Here is a 21,265-nt window from a genome sequence, read left to right on the forward strand (position 1 = left end):
ATCAAAGACGATCTATTTAGCAGTCAAATGGTTCTGCCTTTCTTTTGGACCTATACATTTCCAGCTTCTTCTCATATTTACAGTTTTAACATATCAACATAATCTCAGAGGTTTTTTGATCATCTGCGAGCTCCAAAGCCTTGTCTAATGGAGGAGCATGATGTAGTTAAAATTATTTAACTCCATTTAAGATAACTTTTATAAAAAATCCACTAAGGGTCTTTCAGTGGTTTATGCAAGATTGCCCTCAGTTGTGCACCTGGTGTCCTTAGGATGGACATTTAGAACACCAGCTGAGTGCCACAGAGCTGACACCATGTCTATTTGTGTTCCTTTACATAACCACTTCTTGGACAGACATTTCTACTAATACCTAAGTAATGTTGCTATATCAAAACCTATTTTGAAAATACTAAAAGAAAAACTGCATTACATAGTTCCCATTGAGAAATATATTAAACAGTTATGTTAATAATTTTAAGGTAGAACTTCACATGGTTATGCTTATAATGAAAAATGTTTAAATCCTGATTAATTTCTATTTGATTATGATGGGCTTGTCCTGCTAAATTACCAAGTTTCTATACTCACTAAATTAGGAAATTGGCACCATTCATTTGCAGCAATATTCATATTAAAACAAACATATTTGAATATGTGAAATTGAAAAGCTAATATTTTTACAAATTCCAACAGCATGAAAATTAATGCTATTTGTATTGTTCAGGTCACACAATTCTAACAATCCAAAAACATAAGTGTTCTGAAACAAATATGAAAATAAGGCTCTCATAGCCACATGTTTAAAACATTTGACAATTTGATTTATCTTTATGGACAATTCATAAAGAACATTAGTCCAACAATGTTTACTAAGTTGTAAAAATTATTTGTGTATTTGAGAGAGGGCTAGCATATGCCAATTACTGTAACATCTTGGGTGCTAGTACCACTTTGCAGTAAACAAAGCAATAAAACACTGCCAGAGAAGTAAACAACAAAATTCTTAATTAAAGACTGCTACTAAATTCTGACAGCATTTTTTATTGGCCTGTAAGTTGGAAAACACTAATCTTCCTTTTTCTTAGGTTGTGTGGAAGTAGTTGGGACATAATAGATCAAGAGCAGCTTTTCAAACCAAGCAGGAGAACAGAATGGGTTTTAGGATGGAAAGAAGGGTGCATTTTATTGGAGTACATAACAGATTTTTGCCAAGATTTGTAAATGTGCCATTATTTTTCCAGATGCTCTATTTGTCACTACAGAAACCAAGGGCTTATCTAGCTAAATGATTACAGTGATCCCAGGCTTCAAAAAGTCAAAAAACTAACACCTACAATTCCTTTCTTCTCTGAATAAAGAATAAAGCCTCTGGGCTGCTGAAATATTACACTGCATTCAACCTTGGATGTCACTTTGGTGTCTTAACCTTTTATTGAGTGGTATAAGGACAAGATTGATACTTTAAGGAAAAATTGATACTTAGGAGCAATCTCCACAGGTAAGCAATGTGGTGGATGCTATCTCATTAGACTTAGACCCATACAGGGAATGGAAAGGGAAAAGAAGTAAAATTTTTTGACAGCAGCTGATTTTAATGGCCATCTATCAAAGTAAATTTGATAGATTTTAAAAAACCTATTTTTAAATAGACAGTGTTAGGGAACAAGCACCAGGGTTACTGGATTGCAAAAGGCTAATATTGTCTCACCTTTGTGCAGTTGCCCATGTATAAATACAGATGAAAAGTTGGTTCTGTGAAGAACCCTAGATCTGTAAATCACTTGAGATAAAATTTACAGGAGACCTATTGTAAAAAAAAGATGATCTGATAAAAAGAAGTCTAAGGTCTAAAAGATTAGGATGTTTCTTAAGGATGTAAGATCTTGGGAAACTCCGTGACTAGTGGAATTAGGACCAATGGTATTTCTTCTCTATTTTTCCCAGTCTGAAATTTCAGTAATGAAAAACAGAATGCAGAAAGATGATATGGCAAGATGATTTAATTGACATATGACTAATGGCGTTTAAAAATGCTGTTTTTTTTTTTTAACAACCAAACTGTGAATATAGACCATGTAATGATAGTTATGTGAGAAACAAATACAGGTACCTGAAATTTTTGAAGATAAGCAGAACATCAGCTTCATTTACTACACTGAATGTTTTTGCACTATTGACTGGAAAATTATTCGAGTTAAAGTATTTGTTCCCCAATGCCGCTAGTACTGTTTATCATTACATAGTACATTTTATTCTATGATCTAAAAAAATCACTTTAACATAAGCTTGTAATGACTCTATTTCTGTTTTTATTTTACACATGAGAAAACAGTGCCAGAGAGAGATTAATTGACTTGTCCAAGATCACACAATAAACAAATGGCAAAAAAAAGATCACAGATACTCCCGGCTATGTTCTTGACTCCTCTGGCTTTTGTATAGCTGTTGTGTATATGAATTCAAAGCACTTACCTTCTTATTTGAAAATATAGGAATAATCTTGATTTTTAAGAAAAAGACATCAGTCAATGATTCTGATACATTGGTCTGTGTAATGAAATGGTATTGCATTGAAATGAAATGCATTCCTTGAAGGAAATACAGCGCTGTGCTAAAGAAGTTGTGTACAAAGTTACTGATGATCACATGGAGCCAAAGTAAGCGTTAAAATGGTTATAAACAATACTTTATTTTCTGAACTAAAAGCACATTGTGTTTTTCAACTAATTCAGTTTAGATTTTTTTGCTGGTTGATTTTGCCTTTTAACTCTCTTCAGTCTGGATAACAAAGATGTACTACCCTATTCTAACTCAAATTCTAACATATGTAATTCCTTCTCCTAATTTATTTTGAAAAATACAACTTAAATATTTTTAGGTTTTCACCAAAACTTAAAATAGAAGAAATTTCAAAGTTGTATAGTTGGCTTCTTAAGTGTTCTTTTATGTGGTCATTGAGGTTTTAAGAATTAAGGTATCTTCAGAGCAAAACAAAACAAATTCTGGAAAAACAATGCTATAGATACAATTTTTGCACATTTGAGCCATTAATGTTTAATACTAACCCTAATACATGATGTGTTTTCTGTACGGTTCTATACACAATTTTTCCCACTCTCTCATACTCAGAGTAACTTGGGGTTTTCTGAATGACAAACTTATCACCCTAGACCAGAATAAATCCATGGGAATCCAGTAAGAAATGTTCTTCTAACAAACAGGCTAAATAAGGGGGAAATATTATGTCTTACTATGAAAAGGGAACTGAAATTCTGAAAAAAAGACTAGTGTCGTTTTCAAAAATATTGGGATTCCTTGTTGGTTTTACAAGAATACTAAGAAGATATTTTGCTTTGCCTTGCATGAAAAAAGCAGTTGACCCAGAACTCGAAATGGAAGTCCTGGGAAGAATAGCCTTTTCTAATATTCCTTGAACATACTTCTAAAGAAATTTGTTACAGTTCACCTTGTGTTTCCATACTCTAGCTGTTTGTTTCATTCAAAATGCTTAACTGTGGGATTTTATTTTTGCTAAGAAAGTCATGGAATGGTCAATTTTATTGAGCTGCTTTACTCCGATTTGCTTTAGTACTTCTAAAGGGAGGCACATCTGAAACATTTTTACTAATCCCATAAAATGAAAATAGAATCCACTGACCCCCCTTAATTTTAAAGCAGCATGTCTTGTCAAAACAATACTGTTGCACTTATAAAAAGAATGGAAGTTTAAAATACCAAAATACTATTCACAGAGAATTTTAAATTCTTATTTACATAGGTGTCATAAGAACTGTAATTTAAAATTTTAAAATGGCTGCAAAACCCTAACAAGAAGATAGTTTGTGTACTTTCCCTTCCCACCTTGACTTGTCATCCCCCTAACTAATAACTATAACTAATCACTTATGGAATAATGATGAATATGCTCAACCAACCATTAATTTACAAAAATTAAACTTCTTTGCATTCAGAAAACAGAAATGTATTCAGTCTTAAAGATCGAAAACCCTAGATGCCTAGTGCTTTTTCTGTAAAAGAAACAGGAATGTGTTGAAAAGAGCATTAAATTAAACATTTGTTCATTTTTGAAGCACATGTTTTGTTCTTTCAAATCTTACATAGTGAAGAATTTAACATCATTAACTTCGGACAAGCATGAGTTCATACAAAGTGATACAAAGGTGTAGCAACAGAATGGCTGTGTGAAAACCAAAGATATTAAAAGACAGATTTTAAGGATTACTGATGTGAAAGTGTAGTTCTAATTTAGAGTTGCGGAACCCCTTTTATTTCTCAGTTATATACAAATTGGAAATGAAGCCAACATTGGGTAGAAACGGAGGAAACACTGGCAGAGAATATTCAACTATGTCTTGCTCAGTTCTATGGCCAAGGCTCCATAATAAAGAATACACTGTGTACCACAGAAACACACAAAGCAATCTTCACTCAGAAAGGGTTCTATTATTTATTCATCTCGCATATCATGCTAGAAAAATCAGATTATTCAGGAAATCAAAAATCTACAGAGTAAGTTAGTATTAAGTATTGTCCCTCTGCCCACCATTCTCTCCATAAATCCTTTTATTCACAATGTCCGCTTAATATTCAAATACAAGCGTGTGGCTCTCCACTAAAAGGAAGTGGTTCCGGCTGCTAAAAATGAAGACCGAATAATAAATTGATGGATCAAATACAATATCCTACGGATTTGGACACAGAATTTGATTTTAAAACAGATGCCTGTGATAGCCATCAACGGCAAAATAGGTATTGGCGAGCTATACGCTGAAAAATAAACCTATAGCCTCATTTAACGGGGAACAATAGACTAGTAGATGACGGACTCCTCCCTCCGGCTAAGAAACCATCACCCGGTTTCTCAGCTAAACCCGTACAAACTAGCAGAACCCTAACCCTGGATTTGCCAGACTGTCTCCCACCTCCCAGAGCTCCCATTATTTTAACTTTGGGCAAACACCACACGAATTACGTCCTTCCCACTCGGCACCAGGGCTGCAGGTTCCCAGGGAGGGCGGGCAGGCATCTCCGGCGAGCGGAGCGGAGCGGCGGCGAGGCGCGGGGCCCGGGCGGAGCGGAGCGGCGGCGAGGCGCGGGGCCCGGGCGGAGCGGGGCGGCGGCGAGGCGCGGGGCCCGGGCGGAGCGGGGCGGCGGCGGGGCGCGGAGCCCTGGCGGAGCGCAGCCGCCCGCGTTGCCGGCCGCGCCGCACTCGCCGCCCCGCTCGCAGCTCCATGCTGGCACAGACGCGGTCCCGCTCCCGCCCACGTGTTTCGCGATTGCTTTTCCAACCGCAGACAGGCGTGTGTGGGACGACGCGCCACCGCCCGTGCCTCGGTCACGCCCGCTCCAGGCGAGCCCTGTCCGGGGCCGCCGGAGAGGAGAGCCGTCCTGCTCTCCGCAGCCTCCCGCCCCGGGCTCCTCAGCACAGCCCGGGCCCCACCTCCCTTTCGGAGCGCCCGCGGCCGCACGGCGTCCCTTTCTTCTCCTTCCCGCCGCGGGGAGCGGGGTCGGTAGGACGGGGATCCCGCTGTGCCCACACCTCGGCGGTCCCCACCGGCTCCCCTCCCCGCGGCCGAGAGCAACTATGGTGGGCGGGAGAGCGGCACCCCCGCCGCGGCGCCCCCGCACAGACGCGGCCGGAGCGGTGGGCCGAGCCCTCTCCTACCGTCTGAGTCCCTGGAAAGAGGAGGGCCAGGACATCCGCGATTTCTTCAAGCCGGGCCGGTGGCCGGTCTCCACGGCATAGGAGGCGCGGTCCACAGCTCGGCAGTAGAGGTATCGTTCCGTGTCGGAGTAGCCGCGGTGCCTCACTCGAGCCCCGGCCAGGCAGCGGCCCCGGGAGGCGGGCGTCGGCGTCGGCGTCGGGCCGGGGGGCTGCTGGTGCTGGAGGAACTGGTGCTGCCGCAGCTGCGGCGGGTAGTGCTGCTCGTGCCGCCACAGATGCTTGGGGGCTTTGAGACTCCCGGCGCCCCCGGAGCCGTCGCTGCCGCCGGTGCCGGCGCTGCTGCCGGGCAGCGCGGAGAAGCCGCTGCCGCCGCCGCGCTCTGCCTCCATGCTGCCGGCGGGCCGGGGCGGCGGCCGGCGCCTTCCTCCGGGAGGCGGCGGGGAAACTGTGCTGAAAAGTTGGACAGCTCCTGCCGCACCGCCCCTCGCCCGCGCCTGGGAGCGGCTGGGGCCGCCGCGCCGCCAAGCCGCCGGCCACTCGGGAGGGGAGGCGGGGAGAGGGGGCGGCGGGGGGGCGGAGAGGGGCTGGCCTCCCGCTTGGAAATGCTTAAAGCCGGGCTGGAGTCGGCGCGGAGACGAGCGGAGCCGGCGGCGGGCGGCGCGGGGTGCGCGCCGGGATGCGCGCCAGGGGGCGCGCCAGGGGGCGCGGGAGGCGGGGAAGGTCAGGGCGGGGAGCCCGGCCCGTCCCCGGGGAGGGTCGGCACCGGCAGTCAGAGCGGAGGGGTCTCCCCGCCGCTGCTCCTTCCCGCCTCCCCTCGGCCGCGCCGCTCTCTTCCCGACGGCGGGGGAGCCGGCGGCACCGCACTGGCGTGGGCGGCTGCCGGCCGGGACTGCCTGCCCGGGGGACCCGGTCACGAAGCGGCGGCTGGTGGCGAAGCTGCTCACGCTCCACTTCACCGAGAACTTTGCAGCGGGTTAAACACGGGCCCTCACACCCTGGACTCCTCGCCCCGCCACCCCTCATTCCCTATACCATACGTGCAATCTTCTCCACGCTAGGTTCAGAAATCGTCGTGTTTCCCAACTGGAAACCTTCCCCTGGTCTGCCATCTTCACCGATGAGTAAGCTCTCTCCCCCCTGCGAGTAAGCCTGTCTGTAAATCAGTGCGACGAAGGTTTAATTATAGCGATGCTGAGCCTACTGCTACAGAGAAGCCTTTACATGATACATCACTAGTTTCAGGAGTTTGTAACTGCCGCAGAAAAAAAAAAAAAGTTTAAAGTTAAAATTTACCGAATAGGAACTTCATCCTAAAAAGCATTGTTACATTTCAAATTCTTTTGCGCTCATGTACAATCAATAATCCAGAGCTGAAGATGTCGCATTTCTTTTAAGTTGCCTTTTAAAAAAAAAAAAAAAAAAGTAGAATTAATATTTTTCCCGTGTGGTAATATTCTAAAATCTAACACTTCTTATTCATGACAAAATTACAATTGCTACACTCCTGACAAAATATGAAAAAGACACGTGCAGGTGCTCATTTGAAAACTATTAATATGTATTTGTCTGGTCCTTCTATTGTGTTTGCCAGAATATCAGTACTAAGCAAGAATGCATTGCAAAAATCTCTCTCTTACAGTGTCTTTACAAAAACATATGTTTTCTTTCAATCAGTGTTCTCATTAGACTGTTCTGATTAGCTTCATGCACAACTTCTACTTCCTCAATCACAAAATTGCTCTTGCCATCCTTTTCCCTTTCCATCACAGATCTGCAATAATTTTAAACCTCATAAATTTCTAAACTTCTTAATTCCTTATTAATAGAAATGTACACCTATGTCCACTCTTTAACATATTGATGCATTTTTTCCATTCTCCATCTTAAAAGTCAGCCTTCCTTCCCAGACACATAACGCTCCTAAAATTAAGATTCACCCTCTAACCATGAACATCCAAGCTTCTGTTTGGCAAAACTCCCAGTCTGTGTTTTCCCAAGCCAACAGTACTTTCCTAGATAATCCTGATAATCATCCGCCATCGCTTGATTTCTTCTTTCCTGCCCTAAAAACTTTTGGTTACACCAACCAATTTCAGACAAGATAATAAGTTGTGATAAATATTTAAAAATACTGGGAAAGAGGCAAAGTAGTACTTCCATTGAAGGAAACTTGAGCTTGAACTCATATGTTTATCAAGTTCTCATTCTCCTGCTATTTATCCAGACATACAAGATTATTTCCAAACCAAACCTCTTAGATGCTACCTCTTGCCCAGCTGTAGCAGGCTGTGACAGTTTTGACAGCATGTATAGGACACAAGAAACTGGAAGAACACAAAAGGAGAAAGACTGAAGTGAGACAAGAGGAGAGAATGATAGCCTAAATGAAACAATGGGGATTATTGCAGTGTGGGATACAGGCATATAGGATGCAAATCCATGAAAAACTCAGAGAAGTTACTTTTCTCCCTCTCTTTACCTCTTATTGCAATGGGACTGTATCTCACAACTGCTAGTTCTACTCTCTTAAAATTAGACTGTGACCAGTCTCACTATAATTCCACAGGATCATAGAAATGCTGTTTGGAAGGGCCCTGGTAAGGTTGTCTGGTCCAATCTTGTGCCCAAAATGGGACTATCGTCAGCACTAGACCACATCAGCCATGGCTTTGTCTGAACCTCAAAAACCTCCAACAACAGGAATACCTGCTCTGGTGCTGCACCACATGCCTAATGAAGAAGATTTTCCTAATGTTCAATCTGAGCTTCCCAATCAGGGCCCCTTGGCTCTCCTTAAAAAGCATGCCACCACCGAGAAGAGCTTAAATTTGTTGCCTTTTGCAACTACCCTTCAAGTAGTTGCAGGCTGCCATCAGATTGCCTTTCCCCTCCTCCACAGGAGACTAAGCAAGCTCATCACTGACTTGATGTGCTCTGGGCCGCAACCAGCCCTCTCCAGGGCTCCCAGCATGCCCCCTGATCCACTAGCTACTGTCACTTTGGCACGTAGCTTGTTATATTTATGATAGAGAGTGCGCTGTTGGGCTGCTATCTACCCTGCAGTCCATTGAAGCCCCCAGGCTATTCCCAGTAGGCTTGGGACCCAGTCAGTCACTTGCTGGCATGTGACAGTGCTTCAGGTTATCCTGGCTGGGTGCTGAACTCCGCACTTCAACGTGGGCTCTAAGTATCAACCCCTTGTGGTGGTGTGCTCGTTGCCAGCTGCCAGACAGATGTTGAGCCATCAGTCTCTGCACTTTGATCCCACCTAACTGGCTACTCATCCAGTCCAGACTCTCTCAGCTTCCAAATGAGATTGTTTTGGGGGATTGTTTCAAAAGCCTTACTATAATCTGAAAGTATGTTACTCCCACTGTTCTCTCTTCCATGCAGTCTTTTCATCATGGAAGGCAGTCGGGTGAATCAAACATTATTTGCCTTTGGTAAATATATATGCTGAGTAGTCCTGACTATCTTCATGTCCTTTACAGGTCTGGAAATAGATTCAGAGACATGCTTGGACCTTTCCAGCAACTGAGGTGAGGCTAGTCAGTCTATAGCACTTTCATCCTCCTCCTTGCCTTTCTTAAGGGGATGGGTGTAACATTAACCTTTTCCCAGGGGGCAGAACCATCGTGACTTTCCACTAATGAAAATCAGCAGTCTCACAGTCACACTGGCATTGTCATTTGGATCAATCTGATCAGATTTTATGTATTTGAATTTATGGGGGCCCTTCTGATATTTCCTATTCAATCTGCTATTTTCAGAATACACCTAATGTTTGAGACACCAAGCACAATTTGACAGATAATCAAAGCATATTAGCATTTAAAATAAAAAAATATTAGCTCCAAGAAACACAGAAAAGGCAGCAGAAGTACAAGCTTACACTGCCAAAACTTTTGCAAGTGAAATGGAAAATACTGCATCAGAATTAACTAGAGAACTACAAGAATTATTTTCAGACAAGTTTATTTTTTGAGGGTGGGAATTGTGTCCGTGTGTTTCCTTTTTTTTTTTCTTGTACAGAAATCTTACTGTAGCTTCATGCCAACGAGACTTGCATAAAAGTAGATAAACTTTCACTAGGCTATCTTGTCTGAATTCAGGTCAGTAGTGTAAACTGCATTAGTGTATACACTCTTTTAAGCTAAGATAGATTTGCTGAAAGCCATTGCTGGTAAGAGCCCAACCCTGCTAATTTTTTGGCTTTTCTTCTGCGACTGGGAAGAACGGAACCAATTAGACACATGGATAAGGATAGAGTATTATAAATGGACACCTTTATTGCAAAATTAATGGAGTTTTCCAGTCAACATAGGCCACATGGGACAATGTTTTGTTGTTAGGAACAGACTGAATAAATACAGCTTTCTAGTTTGTAATCAATTTCCTGACTTTTTTCATTTCAATCTACTCCATATTCCTTTTACCTTTTTACCTGCCCTAAGTTTAAGAAACAGGCATGCTGTCAATATTAAAGGCTATCTCAATATGAAAAAGAAAATAATTTTTCAATTTCATAACTATATCATGGTTTCAAACTGTCATCTTAATCCATAACCACAGATAATATTTGCAAAATGCAATTTAATCTGTAATTATAACTAGGCTTAATAGACCAGCAATTTAAAATGAGCAGAGTATTGGAAAGTCCAGATCTAATCTGTTAAATCTTATGATGACAGTGACTAATTTAGTTGATTTTTTTAAGAATTAATAAGCTTTTCATGTACTTTGAAACACATTTTACATTTTTTCTGTAGTAATGCCACAGAAAGCGATCTAATTGAAATAATGGCTATATATATGGTCATATACTGGAAATAAAGGTAGGATAGAAAGGCAATGATGTTGGAGAGAGATGACTAGCATCCGTGGCTAAGAGACTCTGAGATTCTTCCTCTGCCACCTGTAGTTCTTACATTGCAGTAATTCCTTACCTCCTCAGGTGTGGCAGAACAACAGCATGCAGAAGCTTGCTGTAGAGCAGATCAGTAACCAGGTTGTTTTACAGGTTGCTGAACTCGTCTAGCACAAGTCCATGATCTGGGTTACAGGGCAGCATGGCATGATGGTGTTCAAACACTCAGAAAGTTTTGCTTGACCACTGAAACAAGTGCCACATACTAAAGCCTTAGTTTTACATTGTTGTGTAGCATTTGTGATCAGCTTCAGTTGCTGACTAAATTAAGACTTATTTGTAGTGATTATAATTGCCAATACAGAAAATAACCACCAAGTTTCTCAAAGTCAAATAAATGCACTAGTTCATCAGTACCTGTGTAAAATAACAAAGATGTAAAAGCAGACCATCTTAATTTTTACAGTATTACTAACTTCTATTAATTTTGTAGAGTTTGTTTAACCTAGCAATTCTATGGTTTTCAAAATTGTCCAGATATAAAGCCAACAGCTCTCAGTTTGCCAACAAGCTATGATGGAAGGTTTGATTTTTTAAGACATTTTTTTTTTGTATTTTCTTTAGGATAGGAATTTTTATTGACTTACATAACAGATCTTTGAATTTATGGTACAATACAAGCAAGAATAAAACTGCACACATGCATCCTATGGCTGAAAACCCTTTCTTTTACATGAGCTCTTAACAATCCTACCAAAACTCAGCAAACAAACAGAAGTTACTTTAAATTTGTATTGGAGTGCGAAAACTCATGACTCCACATAGAAGGCAACTATGTTGCATTTTTTCTTCCATTTTTTGCAAGTTGAAAAAAAAAAATTTTGAGCAAGGACTATTGAATACTGTAGTGGCTTTTGGAGGATGGAGAGTAACTTCTAGCAGATTTAAGATGAAACACAGACAAACACATGTCTGGTTTTGGAGTCTGAGCCCTGTGCTGGAAATTAGCTCATAGTTTGAAAACCTGTTTTCTCTAGATAACATGGGCCTAAATTGTTTTTTAAAATTTTACTGGAATGTCAGGGTTCAAGAATAAAACCAACAATATATGAATATGTTTTTTCCTGCATTGTAAGCTCTTTAGGGTATAATCTTTAGGGCTTGTTTTTTTTTTTAAAGCAAACATTAATACAAGTACATTAAAAATAAAAAGAATATGTTAAACCTCTCTTGCTAACATTGACATTTTTTAAGATCAGTGTAAAATTGAAATTTTCCCAATTATCAAGAGAAAGGGTGAAAGAACAGTGGCTGAAATAAGCCTATATCAAAAAGATGCTTACAGCCAAAAGGTTTGCTTTCTAGTCAGTTGTTAAAGAACCTAATTTCTGCATAACTACATTTGTGAGATTCATGTTTGATCTCAGAGGCTGAAAGGAGCACAATATGGAGAAAGAAGGTTAGGTCTGGTTAAAATGTTAGGTTCTAAGCTTAGCTCAGAACCTCTGGAGGAATGATTTTATCTCTTTAGAAGTATTATCTGCTTCTCCACTTGGAAGCTACAAAAACTTCTCTGAGCCTCCACCTACAAAAACAAGGTCCCTGTAATCAGATTAATTATTCTGGATATAGTACATCCACATTAACTGGCCCAGACCATCTTTCTCTCCTCATGAACTGCAGATCATCTCTTCCTTGTTTCTGCTGTTTAAACCATTGTTCTGACTACTCTCTTGCTCAGTTTTGTGAAATGATAAACTCTAAAAAATTCAGACAGAGTTAGAGACCAGTCAAGCCAACAGTTTAACAGACCATAGAGATGGTAACCTCCAATGGAAAGGAGATGGTAAGACTTGGATCTTGCAAAGCCAGATCAGTCTTTGTGACCATGGCCCTATTCAATACAGGCTGTGGCAGGGTGACCCTGGCTGCCCATCAAAGCCACTCTATCACTGCCCTCCTCAGCTGGACCAGGGGTGAGAAAATAAAATTAAAGGCTTGTGCATCAAGATAAGGACAGGGAGAGAAATCGCTCACCATTTAATGTCACTGGCAAAACAGATTCAACTTAGGGAAATTAGTTTAATTTATTACCAGTCAAATCAGAGTAGTGCAATGAGAAATAGAAACTAAATCTTAAGAACATCTTCCCCCCCCCCTTCCCTTCTTCCCGGGCACAACTTCACTCCCGATTCTCTCCCTCCTCCCTCCGAGCAGAGCAATGGGATGGGGAATGGGGGCTGTGGTCAGTTCATCACATGTCATCCCTGCCGCTCCTTCCTCCTTAGGGGGAGGACTCCTCACCCTCTGCCCTGCTCCAGCCTGGGGTCCCTCCCACGGGAGACCGTCCTCCACAAACTTCTCCAGTGTGAGTCCTTCCCATGGGCTGCAGTTCTTCATGAACTTCTCCAGCCTGGGCCCCCCCACGGGTGCCGTCCTTCAGGAACAGATGGCTGCAGCCTGGGTCCCCACGGGGTCACAAGTCCTGCAGCAAACCTGCTCCAGCTGGGGCTCCTCTCTCTCCCCACGGGGCCACAGGCCCTGCCAGGATCCGGCTCCAGCCTGGGCTGCCCACGGGGTCACGGCCTCCTTCGGGCATCCCCCTGCTCCGGCGTGGGGCCCTCCCCAGGTGCGGGTGGAGATCTGCTCCCCTGTGGAGCTCCATGGCCGCAGGGGCACAGCCGGCCTCCCCGTGGGCTTCACCCCAGGCTGCTGGGGACCCTCTGCTCCGGCACCTGGAGCCCCTCCTGCCCCTCCTGCTGCACCGGCCTGGGGGTCTGCAGGGCTGTTTCTCCCACGTGTTCTCACTCCTCTCTCCGGCTGCTGTTGCACAGAGGGTTTTAACCTTTCTTCTTTTTTTTTTCCCCTTGCTAAATAAGCTACCACCATCACTGATGGGCTCGGCCTTGGCCAGCGGTGGGTCCATCTTGGAGCCGGCTGCATGGGCTCTGTTGGACACAGGGGAAGCTTCTGGCAGCTTCTCACAGAAGCCACCCCTGCAGCCCCCCCCCCCCCCCCCAAATCCTTGCAATGAAAACCCAATACACAGTTTTACCCATGTTTCATTTTAAAAATGCTTTATAATAAGGAAGAGTTACGCACATATATTGTGATAGCTATATGTTAATTATAGCATCGGTGTATTCCATTTGTACACCTATTTTATAATTAGTAACAGTATTATGTTATTAAGAACAGTGGGGGTTTGCATTTAAATAGTGTTTTTCATCCACTTCATCCAAAAAATACGAATAGGATGTTGCTACCTGTATTTTATACAAGTGGAAACTGAACCACAGGACACAAGACATGCACAGTATTAAGGCAAATGTTCAATTACAGTTAAATATCTGACTTTCATTCCAGTCAGTTACTAATCTCTAATAAATACTATATTTAAATTTTAAAAAACACCATGTGTATGACCAGTTGTTTATTACACCGGTGTGCTAAGACACTGCCAGAACATTTTGTTCCTAAAGCACAGAATATTTACACTTCCCAGCAAAATATGCTATAAATGGGACTTAGCAGCTTTATTAAAAAAAAAAAGTATATGATACCTTTTTGTCAATATTTTCTATATGAAGTCAAGGCAAACATTTTTTCTTACTCGCCTAGCTTATTTTATCACAGAATCCTCCAAAGTACTAAGTCTGCTGAAGACTCAATAGCAACAGAACATTCTACATTTGAGAGTTGTAAGTGAAAATGATTTAGAAAAATACATTTCTTTTCATTTTCCTGGAACTTGCCTGAGCCTTCTCACAGGAGACTGGGGCCTCCCTAGTGAGCTGAGGCTTCAATATGAGAACTACTCCTCCAGATGTACCCACCTATTAGCCTTGTATTAGCATCTCAGAGCTCTTTGTGTACATCACGCCAAAATGTGCAGAGATTCATGAAACAAAATGTAACATTTTACCTCATAAGAAAATGCCATTTAAAGTTATCTAGGTATCTTAACCTTTCACATCTCTTTTTAAAATCATGTCCTTGCTTTCAGTAAATACTTAGAAAAATAGAAAGAACAGTCTTAAAATAATAGCTTTTTTTTTGCTTTTGTACCTTTGTTTACAAAGATTTTGACAATATTTTCAAGGCTCTGGTCAGCTGATGGTGGTAGCATTAACAGTGTACTAGATAAACTGTTGTATCTTTTACTCCTTCAGAATGGCAGTGAAGTTCTTAACAGATATCTGTGATGATACTGCAGTGAAAATAAGTAATTCTGACACACAGAAAATAATTGGGAGCATCTTATTCTGTCCCTTCATTTCCTGGACTAATAATAACATGCAGTCATAGAATCATAGAATCATAAAGGTTGGAAAAACCCTCTAAAATCATCAAGTCCAACCATTAACCCAACACCACCAGGTCCACTAAACCATGTCCCAAAGTACCACATCTACACATTTTTTGAACACCTCCAGTAATGGTGACTCCACCACTTCCCTGGGCAGCCTGTTCCAATGCTTGACCAGTTTTCAATACAAAGAGGCTCTGTATAACCTTTTCACAAGGTAATCAAGCTTGATAGTTAAAATTATACAAATTATACTCCTGAAACATTGCCAGGTTTTGGCCTGAATATAAGGGAAGTGTGTTTTCTAAGTGCAACAGAAACCTTTCAAAACTGAGATAAAAATATAACATTGAAGGTCAATATATTAAGGACATAGATAACAAATATAACCGGATCAGAAAAGAAAATACACAGCAATTTAATTAGGAAACTAATAATGTCTATCTGCTCTGTGTCAGAGAAGATACATCTGTAATAGATTACATATCCATGGTAAAGTGAGAGAAAATCACTTGCATTGTTTGTACAAGAAGTGAGCCAATACTAAAACATGCATGTTAGATGATGATAAATTTTGTTCAGTAGTATTCACCGAGTACAGCACTGATAGTAATCCTGTTATAATTCAGCACAATGGCACTTCAGAAACTGTATTACATTTTACATACAAGCATAAAGTTTCATTGAGTTCTTTTACATCCAATAAGGTTGAACTTCAGATACAGTGGACAGTCACTAGCTGTTCGTATATTTTTTTTAATGTCTTACTCATGAAGCAGAAACACATTCCTGCTGCCAGCAATGGAAAAGGAATTCAGCAGATCATCATTGAAAATCAATTGAAAACATTAATTATTAAAGGAAAAACATTGAGTGCTTTAAAAAGTAAAGGCCTTATTAATGTAAGATATGTTGTTAGATATAGCACTACAAATTGCAGAAAAAGAAATATTACAAGAGCATACCCATATAATTCTCACATAATGCACTTGTAGAATGTATTCACATTAACTGTGAACTTCTTTACTATTGCAAACAAAGGGACAGTTACGGTAAGAGCACTGTATCCATTTCAAGATATATTCTGAAATCCTATTGCAGACAGAAATTAATAATCAATAGTCTTCTTTTTTTGTTGAATACCTTTTGTAAATTATGGAATGACTCCCTAATTTAATTCTACTAGAATTACTACAAACATGATAAAAGGGGTGTTAATCTAGAACTGTATCATTATCCAGGTTTGACCTATTAGGAAGGCTGCTTTTCCAGATTGGAGGAAGATATTTCTGCAGGTGGCTCCATGGGGACTTATTTTTGATACTTTTTTAGTGAAGGAATAACACTTGCCAGTTTTGGAAAAAAAACAACACTGTAATATTATTAGCTATCTAATCTAGTGCCTTGTATACATGAGCATGATTAAAATGCTTATAACCCTACAGATGATATTTTTGAGTGTTCTTTAACGTTCCCTGTGTTCAGTCACATCTTGATTCCAAGATCTACTTTTCTTAGAATAGGTGTGGTAAGTATCAAATTAATTTATATTATAAAGTAGAATAGAAATCATATCCATTTAAGTATTTATTGCAATATAGACTACTACATGGCTTTCAAAATCTGAATACAAACCCAAAGCTAAGAGTTCCCTGTGAGCACAGAACTTCTGTTTCTTACAGAGAGTATGTATGCTAGAAGGATGTTTCTTTGAACTTACAAAAATTTCAGTTACAAGAGCATAGTCTTTCTGTATAGATTGTATTTTTGTTCTGTATGTTAAAGCACTGAGTTCAGTCCTGTGGAATACATTCATCACAATCCAGCCACACAGAAGATAAACATACTGACACACAAAACCAGCCCTCTTCTCTTATGCAGGTAATTTAAAATCTGTCAAGTATGTAAGAGCCATGTGTTTGATACTGCAGGTGTGTGGACAGACAAGCTAAAGCCTGGGCTTTGAGACCCCCAGGTGGATGCAGAGCTCTACTGATGAAAAGCTGAGCTGATTGAGATGAAAGGCATTTTGCACCCACTAAGATCACAATTTCGTGTAACACCCCACTTGGAGCAATGGGTCAGTCTATTTCAGAAGCACACTAAAAATCACAAGCTAGATTCTTGTTAGTGCTATGTAATTACTGAATGTAAAAGGTACAGATCTTAAAAACATTCCCTTGACTGCCTTGATTTGCAGCTGGAGAAGGAAACAGCAGCAACAGTTATTACTTTCCCAGTTGGATAGCACAGGAGCAAGAAAGGAGGGATTTAGCACAGTTAGAGCTCTTCCCACTACCTCCTCTTCTCCACTGTATCACAGCAGCAGATTAAATGAAGCATAAGCCGTGAGAGAGGCTCTGTGGAGTTTCTTCCTTTTGTAGCAACAGGGGATGGTGGGACTTTGATTCCAACTTTGTTTCCAGAGTAGTTCCTGAATAATACAGCTACACATCATACATTGATCTGGAAAAATCACAAAGAGAATCTAGCCCATTTTGAACAAGCTCTGAAGGATAAAGACACTTCTCCAGTTTATTTTCCACTCTATCAGTTGCATTATTGATCTGCTCACTTCAAGCAGAGGAACATGGGTGGCATCCAAGATGTTTTATTAAGGGTACACTTGTATGAAACATAATGACTTCAGTTTGCAGGGGTTTAGGACGATTTCATTCCTATAAGACTTGCACAGCATTCAACGCTCTTAATTTTACTCTGATTTCTACAAACAAGAAAGCCTACAAGTTAAAAGCAAACCTCATTCAAACCTAGTTTCAATCAGTTCTCAGTGAAAACGCTTAAAACCATACTGGATTAAGAAACACTAGGAAAATTTTCCAAAATAACAACAACAAAAAAAGAACTGGAGTGCTTAATCAAACTCCAAGGCACTTGGAGTTTTGCCTTATTTCAATTTTTAACCATTCTGTTGAAAAAGGTGCTAGAAAATTCAAGATCATTCAAATTCTACTTGGTAAAGATTGTACTTTTGGATAAAGCTGGATAAGACATTCATTCAGATCTAGGGAGTATAATTCTTTGGCTTCTTTATATTACTCAAATCATGTCTGAAGCTTGCTACTAATTTTCTTAATTAGTTTCATAATTTCTAATGTGGGTTTGGATTACTGAACCTCCCTCATATCTGAAATATTTCTGCTATTTAAGTTCTCTTGAAGAATTAAAAAAGGCAACTAGGTATTCCACTAATTCAACTGAATTTTTGGATTAGTTTATAAAAAATAACTATTTTTTAAAGTGGATATTTTTCTCTCTACACCCCCTTAATTCCTTCAAGCTGTTCACATAAGTTTTAACAGTTTTCTCCAACTTGATCAAGCAAGATAGACAGCCAAAGTAAAAATGCTTTTAAAACAAGCTTTAAAATAGTCACTTTGCAGGAAGAACAATACAGGTATTTCAGTTGACTGTTCCCAGATAGTAAGAAGTCAAATGAATGGAAAGGCTCATGCCAATAGATTTCAGTTAATTACTCTCAAAGCCCCCTAAAAATATTTCTGGATTTTATTTTTTTTAAGTAAAGCAATAGATCTATCCACCATTGTTAGAATGTTTAATAGAGTTTATTTCCTTGCTGGTAAGAGATTTAAAAAAAAAATTACATTCTCCTGTATTATATATTTCAGTTACTGGACAGCTTAATTAACATGTATCTAATCTTTGTCAGACACTGACCAAAATTTAAAAATATAATGCATTGAAAGTAATTAAAGTGTTGAAATCACTAACATAGCAGGAACTACATATTTTTAATTTGAAAGTTAGGAATCAGTATAAATAATTTTTTCAAGAAATTATTTTTAAACAAATAAATCATATAGCTGCAAATTATCTTAGTAAATTATATTTCCAGTGAAAAATTTCTTAATTACTTGCTTTTGGTGAATCAAAAATATTAACAGTTTGAACAGTAAAAGGTAATTTTGCATGTCAGTGGATTACTTATTATTTAAATGAAGGATAGAGGGGAAAGTAACATTCATTAATGCGGGTAAGTGAGTGTGAATATTGCCTATTTAATTTCCCATCTGTAACTCTCCAAAGCAAAAGCCTTTATTGAAGGATATTAACTACAGATATAAAAAAAGTTTTAAAGTTATTTATCAAAATTGTCATTTGTTACTTGTGCATCTCACACTTGCTGAAAATATCCTGGTGATATTAATGGCTTTATTTGCTAGAGCTTAGCTCATTTTGGTTTGATAGTCCTCCAGCCAGAACCACTAGGAGGTTTTTCTGCTGCCTTCATTGAAATTTGGATTGTTCAGCTCATATTTTAGCTATACATGAACCTGATCTGAATTGAAATATTTGCCTGTAGCCTGTATAATATATCAGTTTTAGTAATGGTCTGTAAATGTGAAATTCATTGGCTGAAAATCCTTTTACATTTGTCAAATGAATCTCTTGCATAAGAAAAGTACTGCCCTCCAGAGACAAATGTGAAAGCTCTTGTAGACAACTGTTTGCACAGTAAAATGTTATGTTTTTCAAGTTACTTATTTTACAAAAATGGTGGAATGCTTTGATCCTGTCGTATCCCTTCAGCTAGCACCCACATAGTTTTATTCAACCCTCTTTTTCCTCTCACCAGTATTTTCAAGCAAAGATACACCCAGGAAGATTAAATTAATAAAAACTACTTTTCACTCCTTTAAAAAAAAACAGAGATTCTGCTTGATATTTGCAGGGTTTATGAATCTTGTAGGGATGACAGCCAGACTGTGACTACCCAAGGCAGCAATCACAAAGAGGAGAAGCTCTGAAACCATTCCCAGCTGTTTCTCTCTCAGGTCAGCATTCACTGATGCACTGTTGCCCTGCTTCCCGTCTAACACATCAACAGAGCCTTACAGAGGCAAGAATTAGAAATTATTACTTCTTTTAGAGCAGTATGACTACATGCTGCTTGTACTAACATGGTCCAGTGCAATCAGGACATGTTAAAATTGTACTCAAAAAGGGATTAATATGGGGTCAGAGATACTGGAAACTATTAATGCCTAGCTGCTATTGTTAAAATGTGATTAACATCTCAGGATTAATGGGGAGTACTTGTAAGATTTTATGTTTGTGTTTTTGTTACTGGTGGTTTGGAGGTTGTGGATCTCGATGTTTTTTTAATAGTGAACACTTCAAAGAAAGAAATGTTTATGTATTCAGTATCATGAGGTTGTTCATGAATAGTGCAGCAGCTTTCCATACACATAAGAAGTTGGTTGTGAATACTTTCCCCAAAACTTGTGTAATCTGCATGCTTGTAGGAAGCAATCAATATTGCAATATCTGCCCACATAATAAATTAAGCACAGGTTTATTTTCTTACAATCTGCTAGGTATTGTAAAATATGGAGCACTAAGTTCTGTCTTCAGGTTCTGCAACAAGCAAACAGCTTGTACTTCAGGGAATCAGGACTTTGAGTGCCACTGATCACTCAGGCAATGAAAACATCTGGTTTGGATTTTATTCGTAACAGATAGCTAATATTCATTTAATGCTGAAGGAAAAACCACCACCAGTAGCTCAATACTTATGATTTCTCTGACTGAGATAGAGTACAGGGTAAAAAAATCATAATCCACTTACTGTTTAAATTACTGAAATAATTGCTGACAGTAAATGCTGTTGTAAATAGAAAGTGCTGGGCAGTTTCAGTTGAAATCATTGAGAGAAAAAAAATCCAACTATATCCTCTAAGTGAAGTTCATATTCTCAGTTCATACTTTTACACCACTCTACTGGTAGCAACAATAGTCCTGCTTTGTGTTCTTTTATCCGTGTTACCTTTTCCACAGCTTTTTGCATTCTCAAATAGATTGTGACATGCCCTCTTAATTCTTAGTTAAGCACTAATTACTGAAATTATTGCTGACAGTAAATGCTGTTGTAAATAGAAAGTGCTGGGCAGTTTCAGTTGAAATCATTGAGAGAAAAAAAATCCAACTATATCCTCTAAGTGAAGTTCATATTCTCAGTTCATACTTTTACACCACTCTACTGGTAGCAACAATAGTCCTGCTTTGTGTTCTTTTATCCGTGTTACCTTTTCCACAGCTTTTTGCATTCTCAAATAGATTGTGACATGCCCTCTTAATTCTTAGTTAAGCACATGATATAATGAAAATGTTTATGTTTAAGTAACTGTGCAGTTATTAAGCATCACACAGGTCTTGATCTTTCCTATGGAAAGTGTTATATGAGAGAGGAATGATGGTAATTTAAAAAATTTCAACAGCATCATTTACTTAATTCTTATCACAGTTCCTTGGTACTCTGTTACTTCAATGATACTCTACGCACATTGTATTAGCCTTGACACAAGGTGGAAAACTGGTAGTATAGCTTTTTCATGAGCTTTCTTTCCTTGCCTGCACT

The 21,265-nt window shown here is 39.9% G+C and overlaps 1 protein-coding gene across 2 annotated transcripts in view; it reads right to left on the minus strand.

Annotated features, from left to right (window-relative positions):
• The window catches only part of PDE4D (phosphodiesterase 4D), a gene marked incomplete at both ends in the record, with an annotated part of 545,358 nt that overhangs the window by 415,842 nt on the left and 108,251 nt on the right, over positions 1–21,265 (minus strand). Inside the window, one exon of one of the 2 annotated variants that reach the window (XM_082012778.1) lies at positions 5,690–6,078. The exons of the other annotated variant lie outside the window; for it this stretch is intronic. Within the exon in view, the coding sequence (XP_081868904.1) occupies positions 5,690–6,078 (389 nt within the window). Of the gene's footprint in view, positions 1–5,689; positions 6,079–21,265 lie in introns of those variants that run through there. 2 annotated transcript variants of the gene reach the window in all.

The sequence above is a fragment of the Phaethon aethereus genome (assembly GCF_964289735.1).
Source record: "Phaethon aethereus genome assembly, chromosome: Z".
NCBI classification, from domain to species: domain Eukaryota; kingdom Metazoa; phylum Chordata; class Aves; order Phaethontiformes; family Phaethontidae; genus Phaethon; species Phaethon aethereus.